This window comes from Oncorhynchus keta, chromosome 37 (assembly GCF_023373465.1).
Source record: "Oncorhynchus keta strain PuntledgeMale-10-30-2019 chromosome 37, Oket_V2, whole genome shotgun sequence".
Lineage (NCBI taxonomy): Eukaryota > Metazoa > Chordata > Actinopteri > Salmoniformes > Salmonidae > Oncorhynchus > Oncorhynchus keta.
The window spans coordinates 8,021,128-8,042,587 of NC_068457.1; the positions used below are offsets into that span (position 1 = coordinate 8,021,128).

The following is a 21,460-nucleotide window of genomic DNA, read 5'->3' on the forward strand; positions in this document are numbered from 1 at the left end:
GTGTGTGTGTGTGTGTGTGTGTGTGTGTGTGTGTGTGTGTGTGTGTGTGTGTGTGTGAGAGAGAGAGATGTGGGGGTTAGGCCTACAAAAGCTGTGGTACTCGTTCCTAACTGAACTTGTTTGTTTTGTTTATAAGCCAATGTAAATCCCCCAATCTGTTTTACTTGGTCAAGCTCAGGTTCACACATAGCAGGGGGTGACTGCTCTCTCTTTGTTATCTCTTTACTATCTGTGTTATCTTGGTCACTATTCACCTCAGGGAGTGATGGCATGTACCACTGTCAACTCGTTCCCTCTGTCCCCTCCCATTTACACATTTCCTGAAACTGGAGACAGGATGCGTCCCAAATGGCACCTTTTCCCCCATGAAGTGCACTACTTTTGACCAGGGCCCATAGAGCTCTGGTCAACAGTAGAGCGCTACTGTAAATAGGGTGTCATTTGTGAAGTAGACATTGAGCTTTGATAAACACTGTCAGTTGAGCCGAAGTATTTTTATGACTGATGGTTATTGGACTGGCAATGCATATTTGTTTTTGCACCGGGTGCAATTGATTGGCTATAGGGAAAACCAGGAAGGTCTTATTGAATTACCACTCAAATAGATTGAGTGGCGGTCCAATTGGAGCATATCTCTGTCATCTCTCGTCTCATTCTCAACATTATATCATATTAAAGCGTCTTGTATCCTATTGTTGATATTCTATATCCTCCACTAATAATGATTCAAACCCGCCTTTCTCTCTCTCTCTCTCTCTCTCTCTCTCTCTCTCTCTCTCTCTCTCTCTCTCTCTCTCTCTCTCTCTCAAATGGTTAAAGTACAAAAGGGAAAATAAATAAGCATAAATATGAGTTGTATTTGCAATGGTGTTTGTTCTTCACTGGTTGTCCTTTCTTGTGGCAACAGGTCACAAATCTTGCTGCTGTGATGGCACACTGTGGCCATCAGTGTGCCATCACTCTCACGTTCTCTTTCTCTCTCTCTATTTTGTCTCTCTCTCAATTTTTTTCTATTTATTGGAAGTATTTACTCCAGTGTTTTACAAAAACCGCTTAGACTTCCCACTGGACACAGACCCAATTCAGCACCTATTCCACGTTGGTTCAAAGTAATGTCATTGAAATGACATGTAAACGACATTGATTCAACCAGTGTGTGCCCAGTGAGTTTTCTGTTTTGACCTGCGTGGGCCAGTAACTGTGTCTCACTAGGCCATGGCTCCGGCAGACCTGCTTTCACCTGGGTCCAAAGCCAGGCCACTGGTCCTTTTCAGCTGGCATTTATGTAACAATCTCCAACTGTGAACTTCAACATCTTCTCACAAAGTAACTGTCTTGATGATGAGGTGGTTGATTCTGTTCTCCCGAAGTTCTTAGTGGAAATAAGGTATTTGTCCCTCCCTCTCTGGCTCTCGGTGTAGATGTGATGTCGGACAGATGTTGAGACACCACATTTGGTGTCAGAAGTGGGATCCAGTATTTTCCTCCCAGCAGACAGTCTGTATGTATTGATGTGTGTGTTATGAACTCATTTATTTGACACACACAATGCACAACAATTGAAATCTCAAACAATACTGTGGCTTAACAGTGCTGGATTTAGCTAGATAGCTCATTTTCACCCGTTGAGTGTGTGTGTCTGTCTGTCTGTCCATGTGTGATTGGAAAGGGGCTACATGATTGACACACCTTAATGCTCAGACAGAGGCTGTAAATCGGTTAGGTTTGTCTGCATGGGGATGGGCAGATCGCCGTCTCCACGCCACGCAACTAACACTAAATCAAATCTGAAATGCCCTCTCTTCATTTCCCATAGCCATCTCCTACACACACACACACACACACACACACACACACACACACACACACACACACACACACACACACACACACACACACACACACACACACACACACACACACACACACACACACACACACACACACACACACAAGTCAGTTAAGAACATATTCTTATTTTCAATGACGGCCTGGGAACAGTGGGTTAACTGCCTGTTCAGGGGCAGAACGACCTTGTCAGCTCGGGGTTTGAACTCGCAACCTTCCGGTTACTAGTCCAACGCTCTAACCACTAGGCTACGCTGCCGCCCCAGAGGTCCAGAGTTAACTCAACTCTCAACCTTGAAGCCAGTTCCACTCGTTTTCATTATCCCCTCTAATCAGGGACGGATTTAGACTCGGGACACCAGGTGGGTGCAATTCATAATCAGCTAGAACAGAAAAGCAGCAGACTCTGGAACTGGTAGGGTCAGAGTTGAACACCCCTGCCCACAGTATCCTCAACTGACACTGTCAGAGCAATATATGTCAAAGGCTCCAGTCTCACATGGCAGGCGGGTGAGAGAGGCAAGCAAAGAGATCTCCGGTCAGGAGGTCATCACAGACGTACAACATGCTCATAAATGCTATAGACTCAGTTGAACTAAACCGTAAACACAGCAGAATTCCGCAATAAGTCACAATAAATCACCTTGAACAGAGGAAGAAGCAAGAACGGTGGTCCTTTACTCGTTTCCTGTCAAAACAGAACACTCCACTAACTTTCTCTCTCTCTCTCTGTGTGTGGTGCGACTGCCGGCGTGTCTTCCTTGACCTTACGATCCCCTTATCCTCTCTCTCTTTCATACACACACAGGATGCGGTGGGGCAATTCCAGCCTCCTCACAGTGAAACAATAGGGCTCGGCGATTCACCCACTTGAACGGACTGGGGATCATTAACATCCACTTGTGGCCTCCACTGTTATCTTCTCCTAGTTTGTCGAGGGCTGCTCCCGCATATAGAGGCCAAGTGATCTAATCCCCACAGAGCAAACAAGGTGTGGGAGTGTCTGGAGAGACTAACTGGAAGCTGGAGACTGGCTTCCGAGATGTAGAGCTCATTTAATCTACATTCTGAAGGGATTGCGGAGCGAGGTGGCATAACTAAAAAAGTGACACACAAACACACGAGAAAACTTATGCCAACTCACACAAATGAACATGTGAACACACATATGCATAAGACAAAAAGAGCTTGTAAAGGTCGATGCTCTCTCCTTCCTTATTTTTCTCTTTCTTTCACTCAGTCTTGCTATCTACAGCCAATTTAATTAAGGCCACTAAATTTGATGATCAACTTCTAAATGTTGAAAATTATACAACGGGTGGGTCTAGTCCTGAATGTTGATTGGTTAAAACCGCATTCCAGCCGGTGTCCACAAGTTACCACCTGCTAAATATATAGTGTTAAAATGCCTATTTATTCTGTTCCATCTGACTGCGCAATCCACTGTCTCATCAGCCCAGCCAGGCAATTTATAGACTTTATCTCCTCTATAAAAAGCATCTAGACATTATCTCAAATTTCTTTTAGACTAACATTTAGTTTTCAACAGCAAAGATTTGTATAAACCTGTCTCTCTGTCTCTACGACATTTGCAACATTGTTTCAATATTAATCCAGCTGTCCCATAGTAATGTGTATGGACGAGACAGACAGGCAGGCAACGTTTCTCAGCCAGTCGAAATCATGAATCCGCTGCCATCATTTTTATGGATATACTGTATACAAAGAAATGTCAATAGAAATCAGGTAAAAACGAAACAAAGTGCAGCTCGTTTGCAGTCTTTCCAGCTTCAGTTTGAAGTGACTGTGTTGTTGGCTAGCTACCCTCTGAACAACCGTGTCCTGACGAGTGAGCACATTTTCTATGCCAGGTGAAATCCTGCCTCATTAGCTCATCGTTATGGATGTCTCCAAATAAATGCCACTAGAAAGCAACTTAAACAAATGAAAATGCAGCTACTTTGCTGTTATTATGGCTGCACTTTTTTGACATATCTGTAAATTAGTAGTTGTCTCGCTATCAAGCAAGGGATAAGATTAGAACAAACGACTGGGTCGCGTCCCTATTTACCGAACAAAAAGACTGAATGACTGGGTTGCGCCTCTGCAACCGAACCGATAAAACAAACGACCGGCCGGCTTGGGTAACAACCCTAGATTTGTGTCTGGGACTATATCATGGGGAAGGATGAAATGGTATGAATAAATTCCTCAAAATAACGTTTTTAATCCAAATGTGTAAATCATTATTTGAACAGGTTGGTAACCCGTTGTATAAAAATTATAATGCCCATCGAAGCTGGTGTTTGGAGGACATATTGGCACGGTTTGCATGGCCTAACAACACCTGTAACAATATATCCTTCAAACACTGGCGTCGATGGGCATATTATCACTTAACTAATATTGATGGATTTAACATGTCAGATGCATGCACACATTCCACACAGCCTTCCTCTGGAGTGGGGAATTTGTAGAGGAACGGGATTAGTGTGAAGTTGTCCCTAGACGCTAATCTTGGGTCAGTTTTCTTTTTACCCCCATTTATGGTTAAGGTTAGGATTGTGGAAGGGTGAGCTGATCCTAGATCTGTACCTAGGGGAAACTTCACCCCGAAGCAGAGGAACGAGCCCTGGTCTTACTGGGCTTCTTTGATGTGTCTAAAGGACACCCTAGATTCCTAGAACATCTGAGACTACAGGATGACAGAGAAAGTTGGCTCCTGTTAAACATAAATAAAGCCCCAGCTCTTTCTCTGCTCTTGACGTGCCAAGGTATAGAGTTCATTTACAGTAAATAAGACCAAAGGAGCTATGCATTTGAGGTGGCCGTCTTGTAATGAAGGAAACAACAACAACAGCAGTGGAAATCTGACAAGGAAGGCCTGTCATTGTCGAGAAGGGTCTCTTTACGGTCTCCTGAGTTCTCGGATGGTCTAGAGGTGTGTAGAGGATTCTAATCTCACTTGTTTCCTTGGAACTGTTTCCTGGAACACTTCAGAAATAGCCTGCCCCCATATGGCATAAACATGCACTGCACCGCATATCGTCACTGCCAAGTGAGTGAATGAACTGTGGCAATTACTTCTGTTGTTAGCATGTTTTGGTTCAATGGGTATCTGCAAAAGAACTAAGTCAACCCCCGTGGGGCTGGTTGCTATTTTAGCATGAAGACTTTGGCAGGATTGCGAGCTATTCAATACTTTCTGTCTAACCTATAGATGTGACACACAGGGAGGAGGAAACATTTTTGTTACACTCCAGTCCAGATGTGCACATATCTTACAGTGGAGACAGTCGCCAGGCAGATTAGTGGAAAGTGTACGTGTATAATTATTACCCTGGGTTGGGCAGGCCTATGCAGTGGGTGGGCTGGAATTCGGCGGTGAAGAGGAGCCGTTTTGGACAGTAGACAGGCGGGTAGCGAAGGGGAGAACTTGCCCATCAGACATCGGCATGTTGGAAATGAATTTGTCAAAAAAGCAGAGCACAGGGGGACCAAATAAAGAGGGTCTTGGCGTTCCCTTAGGATCCAGATTGTGTTCGCGCGTTGCTATATTTTAAGGAACATAATCATGTTTTTCTGTTACTATTTTAAAGATAAGGAAACCTTCTAAATAAAGAAGGGAAAAAGGAGTAGGAGTATTTAAGACCGGTGAGGCTATACAATGGAATTTGTGGTATGTGAGTATGGAGAGCAGGTTCCTGATAGTAGACCATTGCATGTGGTGTGATTGATTACAATGAATAACAAAACCTCCCTCTGTTTTGCTCACACTGCCTAACCTTGCCTAACCCAGGACTTTGGGTCAAATAAAGTCCAGCCCGGGCTTATCTTCTGCTCTGAGGAAGTTTAGAAGGCATCTGTTGTTCTTTCAGAGGAAAGAGATAGCTGATAACCATGCTCACTCGACCTCCATTGACCAAACAATTTCAAAGGGTGTTTGATGAGTTGGCTGATGAGTCCCTAACGTGAGAGAGAGAGAGAGAGAGAGACGCACTTCCCTTGTTTTGTGGTGGAGGACGGAGTAGTGGGTGAATGAGTGGAGAGGTGTGGAGATGGGGTGACAGCCGGGGTGTCACGTAGGTCAGGTGACACCCCAGGGCTGTGGGCGGAGCAGGAAGTGACCTCGCCTAGGCTGAGGATCCTGGTGGACTGTTCGCTCTCCCTCTTTCTCTCTTCAAATCAAATTGTATTAGTCACATGCGCCGAATACAACAGTGAAATGCTTACTTACAAGCCCCTAACCAACAGTGCCGTTTCAAAAAATATGGATAAGAGATAAGAGCTGCAGTAAAAAATAACAATGTATCGGTTAGTTGAGTAGTATGTACATGTAGGTAGAGTTAATTAAAGTGGCGATGCATAGATGATGAGAGAATGGCAGTGGTGTGGAGTGGGGGGGGGTGCAAATAGTCTGGGTAGCCATTTGACTCGTTGTTCAGGAGTCTGATGGTTTGGGGGTACAAGCTTTATAGAAGCCTCTTGGACCTAGACTTGGCACTCTGGTACCACTTGACGTGTGGTAGCAGAGAGAACAGTCTATGACTCGTGTGGCTGGAGTCTTTGACCATTTTTAGGGCCTTCCTCTGACACCGCCTGGTATAGAGGTCCTGGATGGCAGGAAGCTTGACCCCAGTGATGTACTGGGCCATTCGCAATACCCTCTGTAGTGCCTTGCAGTCGGAGGCCTAGCTGTTGCTATACCAGGCAGTGACGCTGCAGTTGTAGAGCCTTTAGAGGATCTGAGGACTCATACCAAATCTTTTCAGTCTCCTGAGGGGGAATAGGTTTTGTCATGGCCTCTTCACAACTGTCATGGTGTGTTTGGACCATGTTAGTTTGTTGGTGATGTGGGCTCTCTCTCTCTCTCTCTCTCTCTTCTCTCTTCTCTTCTCTCTCTCTCGGCAGGGGGCTGTTGAGTGAGGAAGGCCTGATGCCTCGGCAGCACAGACGCTTTCTGTCTCATAGAGACATGGGGCACCTACATGCATGCACGTACACACACAAAACTGGGCACAAAAACAGCACACATGCTCTAGCTGTAGTGTACATATACACCCTAGGTATTTTTAGGGTCTAAGTAACTGTTAACACACACACTCAGAACCGCATGTGGTACATACGGTATAACCATGTGGGCAAACATGCTCACACACACAGAATGCATAACCCGTAGGGGGCCATAAAACATACAGGCACTGACAAATAACTGCAGGATTCTGCAACATCGGCCAAAGGGGCTGGCAGCCCGTAAGGGCTGCCTGTCTGGGGCGACGCCCAGGAGCTCAAATTAGCCAATCACAAGTGACGTGTGACATGGAACCTCTGAGGCTATAGGTAGACTCCCGATTGATTGACGGGGTGTTAGAAATCTGTGAAATGACTGCGGGCCTGAGGGCCAACACACATGCCCTGACACATACATGCCACATGACCTGCACCAAGGGCATTGTGGTCAGACATTCAACTAACGTTTAACTAATGTCCTACATGACTTCTCCACTGCACTCCCATTGAGTCTGAATAATGGACTCGCCAACTGATTAACCCCCTAAAGTCGATTGATGCGCCGATGCGTACATAACAACAAAAAACATCCAAATCTGTCCGTTTAAAAAATCAATCCACCTTATCCGCCAGTGCCTCACTTCCGCATCTGCGGTGAAAGGTGTCAGAGCTAGAGCTGTGTTTGTCAGACCATGAGACATCCCGAAAATTGATCTTCTCGCAAAAGAAACGTCTGTAGCTTCCGAACAGTTTGACTCTCACAAATAAGGATGGTGTCAAATCAAATCAAATCAAATGTATTTATATAGCCCTTCTTACATCAGCTGATGTCTCAAAGTGCTGTACAGAAACCCAGCCTAAAACCCCAAACAGCAAGCAATGCAGGTGTAGAAGCACGGTGGCTAGGAAAAACTCCCTAGAAAGGACAAAACCTAGGAAGAAACCAAGGAGGTTTTGCGGGACTTGTCTGAAGGTAACTGGTACTGGTTTTAAAAAACGAATGGAAGTATGAAGATAGTTTTGTGCCCACCCCCAAAAAGTTGTTAAATATGTTAAAATATATATAAAATAGATACAAATTTAAAACAATTGTCTATGTATACACAATACCCCACAATGACAGAGAAAAAACAGTTTTTAGAACATTTTGCAAATGTATAAAAAATAATAATATTTAACTGAATATTACATTTACATTTTAGAATAAAGCTGTAACTTACAAGGATATGAACACTTTCCGAATGCACTGTGTACAGTCAAATGTTTGGACACACCTACACATTCCAAGGTTTTTCTTTAATTGTACTATTTTCTACATTGTAGAATAATTATAAAACTATAAAATAACACATATATGAAATAATTTAGTAACCAAAAAAGTGTTAAACAAATCAAAATATATTTTGTATTTGAGATTCTTCAAAGTAGCCACCTTTAGCCTTAATGACAGCTTTGCACACTCTTGGCATTTTCTCAACCAGCTTCATGTGGCAGTCACCTGGAATGCATTTCAATGAACAGGTGTGCCTTGTTAAAAGTTAATTTCTGGAATTTCTTTCCTTAATGTGTTTTAGCCAATCAGTTGTGTTGTGACATGGTAGGGGTAGTATACAGAGGATATCCATATTTGGTAAAATACCCATATTACATTTACATTTACATTTAAGTCATTTAGCAGACGCTCTTATCCAGAGCGACTTACAAATAGGTGCATTCACCTTATGACATCCAGTGGAACAGCCACTTTACAATAGTGCATCTAAATCTTTTAAGGGGGGGTGGGGTGAGAAGGATTACTTTATCCTATCCTAGGTATTCCTTAAAGAGGTGGGGTTTCAGGTGTCTCCGGAAGGTGGTGATTGACTCCGCTGTCCTGGCGTCGTATGGCAATAACAGCTCAAATAAGCAAAGAGAAATAACAGTCCATCATTACTTTAAGACATGAAGGTCAGTCAATCTGGAACATTTCAAGAACTTTGAAAGTTACTTCAAGTGCAGTCGTAAAAACCATCAAGCGCCATGATGAAATTGTCTCTCATGAGGACAGCCATATTAAGCTCCTACCGTCCTATAGTCAGGAACTCAAACAGGATGTACCCGTGACTAGAATTATTCAACGCCTGTCTAACCAATCGGAACCCACGCTTCAAGATTGTTTTGATCAAGCCGACTGGGAAATGTTCCGGGCAGCCTCAGAGAATAATATTGATTTATATACTGATTCAGTGATTGAGTTTTTAAGGAAGTGTGTTGGAGATGTTGTACCTACTGTGACTATTAAAACCAGAAACCGTGGATAGATGGCCAGCATTTGTGCAAAACTGAAAGCGCAAACCACTGCATTTAACCATGGAAAGATGACTGGGAATATTGCCGAATATTAACAGTGTAGTTATTCCCTCCGCAAGGCAATCAAACAAGTGAAATGTTGGTATAGGAACAAAGTGGAGTTGCAATTCAATGGCTCAGACACAAGACGTATGTGGCAGGGTCTACAGGCAATTACGGACTACAAAAAAAACCCAGCCACGTCAAAGACACCAACATCTTGATTCCAGACTAACTAAACACCTTCTTTGCCCACTTTGAGGATAATACAGTGCCATTGACATGGCCCGCTACCAAGAACTGCGGGCCACCCCTCTCCTTCTCAGTGGCTGACTTGAGTAAGACATTTAAACATGTTAACCCTCGCAAGGCATCCCTAGCCGCTTCCTCAGAGCATGCGCAGACCAGCTGGCTGGTTGGTGTGTTTATGGACATATTCAATCGCTCTCTATCCCAGTTTACAGTCCCCACATGCTTCAAGATGGCCACCGTTGTTCCTGTACCCAAGAAGGCAAAGATAGCTGAATTAAATGACTATTGCCCCGTAGCACTCACTTCTGTCAACATGAAGTGCTTTGAGAGATTAGTCAAGGATCGCATCACCTCCACCTTACCTGCCACCCTAGACCCACTTCAATTTGCATATCGCTCCAATAGGTCCACAGACGATGCAATCGGCATCACACTGCACACTGCCCTATCCCATTTGGACATACCTATGTAAGAATGCTGTTCATCGACTCCAGCTCAGCATTCAACACCATGGTACACTCCAAGCTCATCAATAAGCTTGAGGCCCTGGGTCTCAACCCCGCCCTGTGCAACTGGGTCATGGACTTCCTGACCGGCTGCTCCCAGGTGGTGAAGTTAGGAAACAACATCTCCACTTCGCTGATCCTCAATACTGGGGCCCCACAAGGGTGCATGCTCAGCCCCCTCCTGCACTCCCTGACCACCCATGACTGCGTGGCCATGCACGCCTCCAACTCAATCATCAAGTTTACAGACGACACAACAGTAGTGGGCTTGATTACCAACAATGACGAGACAGCCTACAGGGAGGAGGTGAGGGCACTCGAAGTGTGGTGTCAGGAAAACAACCTCTCACTCAATGTCAACAAACCAAGGAGATGATCGTGGACTTCAGGAAACAGCAGAGGGAGCACAGCAGTGAAAAAGGTGTAAAGTTTTAAGTTCCTCGGCGTACACATCATGGACAAACTGAAATGGTTCCACACAGACAGTGTGAGGGAGAAGGGGCAAAAGCACCTCTTCAACCTCAGGAGGCTGAAGAAATTTGGCTTGTCAACGAAAACCTTCACAAACTTTTACACATGCACAATTGAGAGCATCCTGTTGGGCTGCATCATCATTTCACTAAACTCGCATTAACACCTGCTAACCATGTGTATGTGACCAATAAAATGTTATTTGATTTGAAAAGAAGTCCAAGAGTTACCTCTGCTGCAGAAGATAAGTTCTTAGAGTTACCAGCCTCAGAAACTTCAGTCCAAATAAATGCTTCACAGAGTTCAAGTAACAGACACATCTCAACATCAACCTTTCAGAGGAGACTGCATGAATCAGGCTTTCATGGTTGAATTGCTGCAAAGAAAGCACTACTAAAGGGCACCAATAATAAGAAGAGACTTGTTTGGGCCAAGAAACACAAGCAATGGACATTAAACCGGTGGAAATCTGTCTTTTGGTCTGATGAGTCCAAATTTGAGATTTTTGGTTCCAACCGCCGTGTCGTTGTGAGACGCAGAGTAGGTGCACAGATTATCTCTGCGTGTGTGGTTCCCACCATGAAGCATGGAGGAGGTGTGATGGTGTGGATGTGCTTTGCTGGTGACTCTGTCAGTGATTTATTGAGAATTCAAGGCACACTTAACCAGCATGGCTACCACAGCATTCTGCAGCGATATGCCATCCAATCTGGTTTGTGCTTAGTGGGACTATCATTTGTTTTTCAACAGGACAATGCCCCACCTCCAGGCTGTGTAAGAGCTATTTGACCAAGAAGGAGAGTGATGGAGGGCTGCATCAGTTGACCTGCCATCTGCAGTCACCTGGCCTCAAGCCAATTGAGATGGTTTGGGATGAGTTGGACTGTGGAGTGAAGGAAAAGCAGCCAACAAGTGCTCAGCATATGTTGATTGTTGGAAAAGCATTCCTAGTGAATCTGGTTGAGAGAATACCAAGTGTGGGCAAAGCTGTCATCAAGACGTGGTTACTTTGAATAATCTAAAATATCAAGTATATTTGAATTTCTTTGACACTTATTTGGTTACAAAATGATTCCCTATGTGTTATTTCACAGTGTTGATGTCTTCACTCTTATTCTACAATGTAGAAAATATAAAAAAAATAATTACAAACCCTTGAATGAGTAGGTGTGTCCAAACTTTGGACTAGTACTGTGTATATATAAATTATATTTATAAATCCTGAGTCATTTTATATCTCCTAGATTTAGGACAGACACTTTGTTTCTGATTATACATTTTTGAGTGTCCTTTTTGCCATTGATGAATGTGTTATTCAATGCGTTTCTGGGCTTTAGTGTAAAGGCCAAAATCAATATTTTATTAATATATATATTTTTTTTACATATGTTTTTTGTGACACCTAAAGGGGTCCTAAAATTCCAAATCAAATATCTAAATGATCCATAGTATGACCTTCTTAAAACAGTTTAGCACCCCCTCCCTCCCCCAACATCTTAGACTCGAAAGAATTAACAAAGTGTCATCAATGCTAATAAACAGTATTCTCTCATGTAATATAACTAATATTAGCCTGGTAACAGATGTGGTCGTTGCTCAAGACAGCACCGACCGATCTGGGACCAGGCTAATGTGACACGTCCCTTTTCAATTTGCTCTGGTCCAGGGCGTTGGTGCAGCTTGCTAATGTTGAGCCTTCCTGTACCTTGCCTTGGACCAGAGCTACCCTCTCACGTACTGTAAGCAATGGGAATCTGCCTGGGCTGGTCCATAGAGGCATTTCTCAGGCAGCAGAGTATTTTGGGCCAGGCAGTGTGTTATTAAAGCCAGTGTGGCTGTATTTAGGCAGCCTGATTGTAGGGCTGTTTTGTGCCGGGCTGGGTGGGTTCCCTCCACGAGGCAGCAAGAACATATGACTTTGAAAGTGTCCCAAATGGCACCATATTCCCAATGTAGCGCACTACTTTTGACCAGGGTCCTATTACATAGGGAATAGGGTGCCATTTGGGATGCACAGTTAAGCCTCGAACCACTGTTTGATGTGTGCTGTGGTAATGGGGTGAGAGCCGCTGTATAGAGGAGAGCACACACTCACTCGCACTCATTCACACACACACACACACACACACACACACACACACACACACACACACACACACACACACACACACACACACACACACACACACACACACACACACACACACACACACACACACACACACACACACACACACACACACACACACACACACACACACTGTATGCCACTGTATGATATATTGTTGACAAAAAATATATAATTGACCTAGGCAAGTCTGTTAAAACAACAAATTATTATTTACAATGACAGCCTACCCTGGCCAATTGTACTCCGCCCTATGGGACTCACAAACACAGCCGGATGTGATACAGCCTGGATTCGAACCAGGGTCTGTAGTGACGCCTCTTGCACTGAGATGCAGTGTCTTCGACCACTGCGCCACTCAGGAGACCTTATGCATGTACTACTCTCCTCCCTCTATCCCCCGCACTTATTCCCCTTTTTGTCTTTGGTTTCTTTGGTTCATCTCGTGAAAATAGCCTGTGGAAATGCTCCCGAGTCTGAGTTGATAGTGTGTGCGTTATCTGTGGAACCCTTATCTATTGGCATCACGTGAAGTGCGTGTGTGTGTTTTACGAGTGTTCGCGTACCCCTCTATGATCAACGACCAACCGGAGGCGGAGCCGAGGCGCTGACTGTAATGCGATAGCTGCTCTGTTCAAAAGTGCTGTTACACACACTCTCACTCACTCACATACACACATGCCGCCGGAGCGCAGAGACACTCCTCTCCAGACAAAAACACTAGATGAGTGGTGCCAGAGATGGAATGAATTCTCCTTCGGAAGATAGTGTATTCATGTGTGTCACAGTTCTCATGATTTGCGCTCCATTCTTGTCCGAAATGCGAAGACTTATTTTTGTCGGGTTGATAGTTCAGGCAGCTGTGTCTCAGTGGTCGTAAATGACCGCAGTCCTGAATCCCTGTGAGCAGAGAGAGACGGGGAGAAAGGCAAGCGCTTCAATCGTATTTGGAGGTAGACTCAGAGCCGCTTATCAGACCCTGTAGGAAATAGCCCGGAGGTTCCATATCAGTGGACATGCTCTGGATGGAACTGGGGAATCAAGAGGAATTAATTTCATCCACTTTGCTCGACGAGACTCAATAAGTCAGTCATGACGACGACAAGATGAGAGTTATGAAGTGTGTCTTTCAAGTAGCCTATATGCCTACTTCGGAGGGAAAGCTGTTCACCGCTCTCTTCACCGCTGTCTTCAGCCTATTTTTATTCAATTAAGTGCACTTGGAACAAACATTATTCGTTTGCTTGTTTGGGTAAAATAGGCTACGTGGAGCAATAACATTTGTCCCTACATTTTCAGCAAAAAAAAGGGTGTGGGTTTTCTTGATGGACAACTAATTTGATCCCGGGAGGTTACCTTTAAAAACAACAAGACATTGAACATTGTCAAAATGGATATGCTATCGTCGCTGTTTGGATTTGTACTTGCAATGTGTCTAACACCGGGAGTCAGTGGAGACCAAGGTAAGTTTACGGTCAGTTGTTGGTCAGTTCTCAGGAACGCATGGGCTGTCAATAAACGTGTCCGAATGTACCCGACGCTACACTTTATGGGTGATTTAAATTCCGAATTTGCTTTAAACTATGAAAAAAAACGGAAACCTCATAGTTTAAAAAAAAAATAGCCCTGCGTCTTGGAGACAGGTAGCTTGTTTTTCTCTGCGTTGGGAAAAACTCGTTTGGTTTTAAAAGCGCGATCTCCATCTGTTTCAAGTCAGGAATTTCAACACATAGGCCGCGAATGACATCAGATATACATTATCTGATAACCAGTAGATAGATATACATTATCTGATAACCAGTAGATAGATATACATTATCTGATAACCAGTAGGCTATCATGTGTAGTGTAGGCGCACTGATCATTCCCACAAAATGTTCTCTCAACCTTGAAAGATGAAGCCGTTCCCATTCGTCACCCTCGTTTGTCCAGAACAACATTGCTATTCTACCTTTTTCGTATGCCAAGAATAATTTGACAATATTTCACCTAATGAAAAAGGACTGGGTGATAAAATTATTTGATACTCAAAAGCTATTCTAAAATGCCCCCCCAAAACAGGAGGTAATTACCATTTAATAGAAGTTGCTATAGCATGTTAAAAAGTAGCACTGCCGTTCATGTTAGTCAGGTTTTGTAAATCTATGAACACAGGAAGAAAATAGGAATAACCCTACATACATTAGCCTATAATAGCCCAATGACTCTGCTTTGTAGGGTGACAATTCCATAATAATTATAGAAAACATTTTTTGAAAGGGAAAAAAACGGACATACTTTATTTTTGTTTTGTTTCTTGGTTGATTTCATGAATGAATGATAAACTCTAAACCCGTCTGTATACATAACACAATCCATTGCCTATCCAAAATAATGCGCCTCGAAGTGGTATTTTGCTATTAGTGGATAATGACAAGAATATTAGTTCGACTAACCATAATCATCATCATTAGCATCAACAAGAACACCAACAACAACTCGCTCATTATCTCAAGAGCCTAGTTTTGCAATCATGGTGATGGTTTGTGCCTCAATCGCGCTTTTGCGTCGGAAACTCGAGGCGGCGCCACACAATCAGTTCTCCACTCGCGCCGCAACAGTAAAACCAGACTGCACATTTGGACAAAAAGGACATCCTTCCATTCCATTCAGGGAATCGTGATGATTTTTAAGCTCGCTGGCTTGCTTCTTAAGTCGCAGTAGTTGTATCCATAATTAATGCACAATAGTTGGTTTTTTTGGTTGTAGTTTTGGAATCTTGCGCAAGTTCCGACTCCTGATATAGAGCTCTCCCGAGCTTTAAAACCCGGTCTGGTTTCTCACTCCCCTTCTGCTCTGTACCCTACTCAGTGTCTCCTCCCTGGCTGGTTTACAGGGCGAGTCCTATGGTTGTTCCTTAGAATGTGCTCCAAAGTGTGTGGTGTGTGTGATTCATGTTTGTATGCATCCAAGTGTGCATGTGTGTGAATGGGTTGGTACCTGCCTTAGAGAGATTCAATATGGCCTGTTTGCAGTGCTGGCTGCCTGTGTGCCCGTTGATCAAAGACAGATGTGGGCCCTTGGCAGCTCTCCCCCAACTTACTCAGATACCTCAGCCTGCCAAAGCACTCACTGTTCCAGCCTTCTCCTCTCCTCCTCAAAACAGCACAGCTTGTAACATACACACAGCAGCATGAGAGAGAGAGAGGAGATGTGGGAAAGACAGGGAGGTTGTGAGAAAGAGAGAGGGACAAAGATGTTGTGCAGAACAAGAGCATGTTTTTTTCCCGGACAAACACCAGAGAGAGAGAGCGAGCACGAGCTAAACAGAGATGAGAAGGAAGGGTACAGAATTTGACAGGAGGGGGTTGAGTACCACACAGCAGATAACAGCAGGGTCACAGAGTCATAAGGACAGAGGGCAGGAAGGGGAACTGATGATGTTGGGCGTGTGAAAAGGAACACTACTCCGGGGGTCAGAGAGCAGAAGGGGGACCATGTATCTAACAGTGGAGAGACTCTATTTTTAAGTCTGCGTCTTTGTCCCTTATCGCACCCTATTCTGTATTTAGTGCACTCCTTTTGACCAGAGCCCATAGGGCCTAAAGGAGGGAATGAGCTCTGGTCAGGAGTAATGCACTACAATAGGGAATTGGGTGACATTTGGGATGCACATATTGTAACCGCAACAGTGTGACTCATGATTGTGTTAATATGATCAAGTCATTCCTAATAATGATCTAGTAATGAACTCATAGATGTGAACATACAGGACCAGAGTGTGTCTTCACCGCCTCTGGGTGTTTCCCTTTCTATCTATGACAGATAGAATGAAAAGCTATGTTTCCTCCTCTCTCTCTCTCTGTCTCTCTCTCTGTCTCTCCATTTTATCTCTCTCTCTCTCTCTCTCTCTCTCTCTCTCTCTCTCTCTCTGTCTCTGTCTCTGTCTCTGTCTCTGTCTCTGTCTCTGTCTCTGTATCTGTCTCTCTCTCTCTCTCTCTCTCTCTCTCTCTCTCTCTCTCTCTCTCTCTCTCTATCTGTCTCTCTCTCTCTCTCTCTCTCTCTCTCTCTCTGTCTCTCTCTCTCTCTGTCTCTCTGTCTCTGTCTCTCTCTGTCTCTCTCTGTCTCTCTCTGTCTCTCTCTCTCTCTCTCTCTCTCTGTCTCTCTGTCTCTCTCTCTGTCTCTCTCTCTGTCTCTCTCGCTCTCCATTTTATCTCTCTCTCCATTTTCTCTCTCTTCATTTTACCTCTCTCTCTCTATTTTATCTCTCTCTCTATTTTTTATCTCTCTCTATCTCTATTCTCTCTGCTTGCTTCTGCCTCTTGTCTCCCCCGCTTCACTCCCCCCATCCTTCTCACTCTCTCCCTCTCCATGCCCCCTCTCGCCCCCCTCATCCTTCTCACTCTCTCCCCCCCAACATCTTTTTAAATCTGCCCCAGACTCCTATAACACGTGGACAGCGGAGAAACAAGGTCAGGACTGTAGTTATTAGCATTCAAGAGCTGAAAAACAAAGGGGCCGTGGTTCAATACCTTGTCCAGGAGAGAAGGGCTGGGGGGGGGAGGGGGACACGCCAACCCCCTGGAACGAGGCGACTAGGGTGAAATTAAAAACAAGGCCACCATAAATAATACACCTGTCGGCTAGCTGGTGGCCCCTTGGTCTGCTGCTTAGTGTGTGTGCACGCACTCACACACGGGTTATTTATCTGGACAGCCGTATTCTAGCTAATCAAAACCCGGCGAAACACAACCATCTGCTTGTGGTAAATTGATCCATTGATTAATTGATCGCTATACCCACCCCCAATGCATTTAGTTTATTAGCCAAAACCACTTAGCCTCTTATGAAGAGACATGCATGGGTGCTCTAACTCAGGAGAGAGAGAGGACGCTTTAGCCTAGCTTGCTATTGGCGAATTGGGGAAATGAAAGGTCAAGGGGGATACCGAGTCAGTTGTACAACCGAATGCATTCAACTGAAATGTGTCTTCCGCATTTAACCCGACCTCTCTGAATCAGCGGGTCCCAAATCTGTGTTGTTCATATTGGAACTGCAGTCTGAATGTTGCACACTTGAGTGGCTATGTTATAACTACGATTTCATTCTCATATTCATTTAGGATGGTTACATTTCTTTTTCTCTTAATCCTTAATATAATAGTAATATAAATGATAATATGCCATTTAGCAGATTACTTTATCCAGAGCGACTTAGTGTGTGCATACAATTTTGTATGAGTGGCCCCAACGGAATTGAAGTCCGTGATACCCAACGTTGTAAGTGCGATGCTCTACCAACTGAGCTATACAAGACACTTTAATAATATTGAAAGGTACGTAGGGCCTTATGGTCGGTGTCTAATGATTAAAGTAAAGAGCTTTGATAGTCAAAAGTCCCCCCTCCCTCCCCTACCTCCCTACCTCACCTACCTCCCTCCCTCCCCCCCCTCCCTACCTCCCTCCCCTACCTCCCTACCTCCCTTCCCCTACCTACCTCCCCCTCCCTCCCTCCCCCTCCCTACCTCCCTCCCCTACCTCCCTACCTCCCCTCCCCTACCTACCTCCCTCCCTCCCTCCCTCCCTCTGTCCAGTCTTGTGTGGAGGGGTTCGATTAAAAACAGTCGTGGAGACAGCCCCCGTGTAGGGATGAATGAATGAGCGAATAGTGCCTCTCCTCCTCCTCTCTCTGTCCCCCTGATTCTCTCTCTCGAAGCGATAGCACTTTTTAATTAAGGAGAGAGAGAGAGAGAGAGAGAGAGAGAGAGAGAGAGAGAGAGAGAGAGAGAGAGAGAGAGAGAGAGAGAGAGAGAGAGAGAGAGAGAGAGAGAGAGAGAGAGAGAGAGAGAGAGAGAGAGAGAGAGAGAGAGAGAGAGAGAGAGAGCAAATTAAGTCAAGATTTATAATGGCCCTTCCACACATTTGCAGTTTATCACAAAGTGTGACGCCACAGTACGCGGATAATACCGCTCATAGAAATTGGTGCACACACAGAGATATGCAGTCATATGCAGATACTGTATATATAGACTGAGACTTGTACAGTAGATTTGAAGACGTGAACGCACAAATTTTGCTTGCAGCCAAGTTCAGGCACACACACACACTCCCACAGATGCACATACACGCCATTATCTGTAGACCCACACATGCCCTCACCTCTTATTGCTACAATAATGTTATATACTGTATGTCAACATTGTTCATGTATGTTGGGGTCCCTATGGTATGTGTGTGCAGTGTTGTGTGTGGAGAATAGATGGAGTCCTGAGCCATCACAGACACAATCATTCATGAGGCTACCTCTCTACCTCAGCCTCCCTCCTTATCACACAAACACACATGTACCTATAAGACATAGTGCCCTGAAAAACACACCGTATATTCATAAAAACACAAACATTCTCCACCAGAACAGAGGACCCCCCCCCCACACACACACACACCTCTCCCCAGCATGTACTGTATATCCTACTGACAGCCCATCAGCTCCTCCAGGGTCAGTCCCCACAGGGATGGTCATGTCTTAATGAGCTTCGTCAGGCTTTCTCTCTCTCTCTCTCTCTCTCTCTCTCTCTCTCTCTCTCTCTCTCTCTCTCTCTCTCTCTCTCTCTCTCTCTCTCTCACACTCTCTCCCCCTCCTCCTCACACTGTCTTTCTTCCTCCCCTTCAATCACCTCCTTCCCTTCTCTGTCTTAATCCGTATCCGTCTCACAACCTTCCTCTGCCACTCTCCATTCCGTCTACCCCTCTCTTTCTCAATCCCTCTTATTATCTCCCACTTTTTTTTTGTCCCTCTCCCTTCATACCTCTCCCTCTTCTCCCTCAGCCCCCCTCATCATCCTCATCCCCTTCATCTATCCCTCTTTTACCTGCCTTTCTCCCTGCTGGTGTCCCTCTCTCCACCCCCCACCCCTCCCCGTCCTCGTCGCCCTCCCTCCTTAGCTGCACATGAATGGTCTGCTCAGCTCGGGGAGCAGAAAAGTGCAGAGGCTGCAGGATTTCTCCCAAATGGCTTAATCTTCCCCTGGCGGTACTACTGACAGCCCCGCACGCCTTTTGGAGAATACATGGGGGTGCGTCCTGAATGGCACCCTATTCCCTATGTCCCCCATACTCAACTGGCAGACAGCGGACCGGAACCAGAACGGGGTCAATTCGGACTGCGGGTCCAGAAAAAAATACAAAATAAATATATATATATATATATATATATATATATATATATATATATATATATATATATATATACACTCAGTAACAGTCAAAAGTTTGGACACACCTACTCATTCAAGAGTTTTTCTTTATTTTTACTATTTTCTACGTTGTCAATAATAACAGTGAAGATATCAAAACTATGAAATGATACATATGGAATCATGTCGTAACCAAAAAAGTGTTAAACAAATCTAAATGTATTTTATGTTGGAGATTCGTCAAATCAGCCACACTTTGCCTTGATGACAGGTTTGCACACACTTGGCATTCTCTCAACCAGCTTCACCTGGAATGCTTTTCCAACAGTCTTGAAGGAGTTCCCGCATATGCTGAGCACTTTCTGGCTCCTTTTCCTTCACTCTGCGGTCCAACTCATCCCAAACCATCTCATTTGGGTTGAGGTCGGGTGATTGTGGAAGCCAGGTCATCTGATGCAGCACCCCATCACTCTCCTTCTTGGTCAAATAAGCCTTACACAGCCTGGAGGTGTGTTGGGTCATTGTCCGATTGAAAAACAAATGATAGTCCCACTCAGCGCAAACCAGACTGGATGACATATCGCTGCAGAATGCTGTTTTAGCCATGCCGGTTAAGTGTGCCTTGAATTCTCAATAAATCACAGACTGTGTCACCAGCAAAGCTCCCCTACAACATCACACCTCCTCCTCCATGCTTCGCGGAACCACACATGCAGAGATCATCTGTTCACATACTTTGCGTCTCACAAAGACACGGCGGTTGGTACCAGAAATGTCCAATTTGGACTCATCAGACCAAAGGACAGATTTCCACCGGTCTAAAGTCCATTGCTCGAAGCAAGTCTCGTCTTATTATTGCTGTCCTTTAGTAGTGGTTTCTTTGCAGCAATTTGACCATGAAGGCTTGACTCACGCAGTCTCCTCTGAACAGTTGATGTTGAGATGTGTCTGTTACTTGAACTCTGAAGCATTTATTTGGGATCCAATCTGAGGTGCAGTTAACTCTAAAGAACTTAACCTCTGCAGCAGAGGTAATTCTGGGTCTTCCTTTCCTGTGGCAGTCCTCATGAGAGCCAGTTTCATCATAGGCGCTTGATGGTTTTTGCTTGAAATGTTCCGCATTGACTGACCTTCATGTCTTAAAGTAATGCTGGACTGTCATTTCTCTTTTGCTTATTTGAGCTGTTCTTGCCATAATATGGACTTGGTCTTTTACCAAATAGGGCTATCTTCTGAATACCACCCCTACCTTGTCACAACACAACTGATTGGCTGAAACGCGTTAAGAAAGAAAGAAATGACTACCTCATGAAGCTGGTTGAGAGAATGCCAAGAATGTGGCATAAAGTCTACTTTGAAGAATCTCAAATATAAAATATATTTTGATGTGTTTGACACTTTCTCGGTTACTAACATGATTCCCTATGTGTTGCTTCATAATTCGGATGTCTTCACTATTAGTCAACAATGTAGAAAGGTTGTGATTGGACCCCATGGTGTCATATAAACACACAACACATGGAAGAATGTGTGGAATTGCAGGGAATGAACTTAAAAACGGCAACGTTTTCTCAGCCCACAAGAGGTGCGCGCAAACACTTTGGGGTCGCGTGGGTTGCGAGGTTCGGGGGTTGTTGCTATGCTGATAAATGACATTATCCATCCGGACCTTTGTCACCAGGGAAACGTATATCGTGCGCTACTTTTGATCAGAACCCTATGGGATTCCCTACGGGCTCTCGT

The 21,460-nt window shown here is 44.6% G+C and overlaps 1 protein-coding gene across 2 annotated transcripts in view; it reads left to right on the forward strand.

Annotated features, from left to right (window-relative positions):
• Positions 1-13,200: 13,200 nt before the first annotated feature.
• LOC118369970 (neuropilin-2-like) overlaps positions 13,201-21,460 on the forward strand; it is a 67,799-nt gene continuing 59,539 nt past the window's right edge. For both annotated transcript variants that reach the window (XM_052499049.1, XM_052499050.1), the window contains exon 1: positions 13,201-14,006. In XM_052499049.1, coding sequence (XP_052355009.1) covers positions 13,934-14,006 — 73 coding nt within the window. In that variant the 5' untranslated portion in view covers positions 13,201-13,933. The remainder of the gene's footprint in view (positions 14,007-21,460) is intronic.